The sequence below is a fragment of the Palaemon carinicauda genome, chromosome 22, assembly GCF_036898095.1.
Source record: "Palaemon carinicauda isolate YSFRI2023 chromosome 22, ASM3689809v2, whole genome shotgun sequence".
NCBI classification, from domain to species: domain Eukaryota; kingdom Metazoa; phylum Arthropoda; class Malacostraca; order Decapoda; family Palaemonidae; genus Palaemon; species Palaemon carinicauda.
In genome coordinates, this window is record NC_090746.1 from 48,547,325 (window position 1) to 48,549,824 (window position 2,500).

The following is a 2,500-nucleotide window of genomic DNA, read 5'->3' on the forward strand; positions in this document are numbered from 1 at the left end:
GGAATTGAATAATTTCAGTCACTTAATTTTTACCTATATTTCTTAGTTTTCGAGAGTTTCCCTCCAGTTATGAAATCTAACAAAATGTTATTTCATATCATTACATTCCGTATTTAAGGCTATTCTGAATCAATCTAATATTCATGAACATCCATTGCCATTCTGGTAAATATGTAATAGAGAGAGAGAGAGAGAGAGAGAGAGAGAGAGAGAGATGGTTCAATTTCAATTTGTAATAATGGAAGAACTTCGAATGGAGGGAAATAAAAACTTTTTTCAGTTTAAAAAAATCTTGTTTCAAAATCTCTTCACCAATAGTCTAGGTTTTTTTTTTTCGGGCCAGAAAAATGTGAAAAATAAAGTTATATGAATTGAGGAAACAAAAAAATTGAGAAATTTTTTCTTCGTATTCTATTAACTAAAGTTCGTAGCATATACGTTTTTTTTTTCCTTCAGACTGATCACTTTTCAAATGTCTTTTGGAATTGTCCTCATATGTTGCAAAGAATAACAAAATACATCAAGTGTATTTAATACTAGACAACTTCTTGCCATTTGAATAATCTATTTATTTGCCGATTTCAACGACAGCTATGATGGTGAATAATATAAACTTTTTATATATTATAATTTTTTATATGTAAAAGTTATTGAAAACTCCGAAAATTGATGCATTAAGAAATTTTGAAATTTGATGATTTCGTATCTTTTTTGGGTAAATAAGGACTGATATGAATACTAACAAGTCGTTTTTGCCATAGAAAGCCCTGTTGCGTGAACTTCCAAACTATCAGAACAGTTAGAATAAGACATAATTATTTGGTAAATACTTTGGAAAGGAGCTTCCTTAAAGTTATATCCTGCATTATTTGTAAGAACTCTCAGTCTTACCTTCCCTGGGTATTGGACCCATCTCTCTGTTCCTGGTGCCCATAGAAGTTACCGGAATACTGATCGTTGACGTCCCACTGGAAATTGTACTGGGCTGGAACGTCGTTGTACTGGGGAGCTGGGGCTGAATACTGGGGCTGGGGCTGGGGCTGAACGATAGGACCTTGGTAATTGTAGCCTTCTTGGGGGGCAGCTAAGGCTACGGTAGCCAATGAGAGCGCGAGAACTGCGGACTGAAAGATTTCAATTGGTTATTCAAACTCAAAAGCCAAAGCTTACAATTTTCGTCTGAGCTGGTCTTGTCATTTGAATGTATAATCCAAAAGATGATAGGTATAAAAGTAATGTAGTTTATCTTGATTAAGGATAAGATTGAAATGTAAGAGGACTTAAAAAACAGATGGGAAACTAAAGGGAAAAGGAAAGAATTATCAGCGATCTCATCCATTCAAAAGATTTGTGTCAGCTAAACTTGAAGAAAGAAAACTTTGATTTACAATGACTTGATATCAAATGTTATCATCAATGTCTATTAGTAATATCATCAAAAACTTTATTGCTGTTATCTGGCCAACTTCTACAGTATTCCAAGTCTAAAGCCAACCATTGGCACAGTATCAAACTTTTCAATAAAGAGACAAAGTGATATTAAAAATGAAAACAAATACACGTCTTATAAGAGAACTGTCATCGAACTCAGAAATCTAATCCTGCTAAAATACAGCAGTTGTTCCAGCACCTTCATGTTTGTTGATGGTTCAACAGCTAGAGTTCAACTGATAAACTGGTTCCTTCCTTCCCCCTTTATATAGATCAATTGGCATCCGGGAGGAGAGATGTAGCAAAACCTCTTCAATGGGAGGGGCTTATCTAGTCTGACCTTCCAGGCCCCATACGGCCCATTACCTTCGACTTCCCTCCACCCTTTCCTCCCTTTCTTTCTTCTCCAGCATATCACACCTGTCCACACCCCTTCCCCTCCGTTGTCCACACTGTACGTAAACTAAATGAGATCGAGAAATCCCCTTCACTATTATCGGTTTGTATGACACCCCTTCAAATTCACACACAGGCAGGCATACGCCCGAGCACCCAAAGACCTTCCTAATCCTTCAACCTCATTCAAGCAGGTTTCTTTGTATAAATTTACTTAAGGGTGTCTAGGGCCAGAAGATACCCAATCTTAGAGGATCAATGGCGGAAATGTTAAAAAATGTGTTTCTCTATGGTTTCCACTGTTGTCATTTATCTATTTGTTTGTGGGCAGCTTAACACAAAAACTACTCTACCGATTTTGACCAAACTTGGTAGGCATGTTGGGTATGACCCAAGGATGATTATCTAATATTCTGGATAAGGCACATCACAGTATAAGAATCCAGTAGTACTTTAAAAATAATCGCAAAGTTAAGTAGATAACAAATATTTTATTACTGAAGTTTTACTTGTGAACAACAATACGTAAAAATTACCGAATTTCAACGAAAGTTGGTAGACATGTGGGGTAAGACCCTAAGACAAATCATTTGCCTTTTGAGGAAAATGCATCGAAGGACAAGTGCTCAGTGGAGTTAAGAACAAATTCAGACTGCATGGCATGGCGAAGGCA

At 36.4% G+C, this 2,500-nt stretch overlaps 1 protein-coding gene across 1 annotated transcript in view; it reads right to left on the minus strand.

The window, feature by feature from the left end:
* LOC137616080 (cuticle protein 18.6-like) overlaps nt 1–1,710 on the minus strand; it is a 2,443-nt gene extending 733 nt beyond the window's left edge. The window contains exons 1-2 of the mRNA XM_068345752.1: nt 1,631–1,710; nt 892–1,124 (exon numbers count right to left, since the gene is read on the minus strand). Coding sequence (XP_068201853.1) covers nt 892–1,124; nt 1,631–1,636 — 239 coding nt within the window. The 5' untranslated portion in view covers nt 1,637–1,710. The remainder of the gene's footprint in view (nt 1–891; nt 1,125–1,630) is intronic.
* Nucleotides 1,711–2,500: the final 790 nt, after the last annotated feature.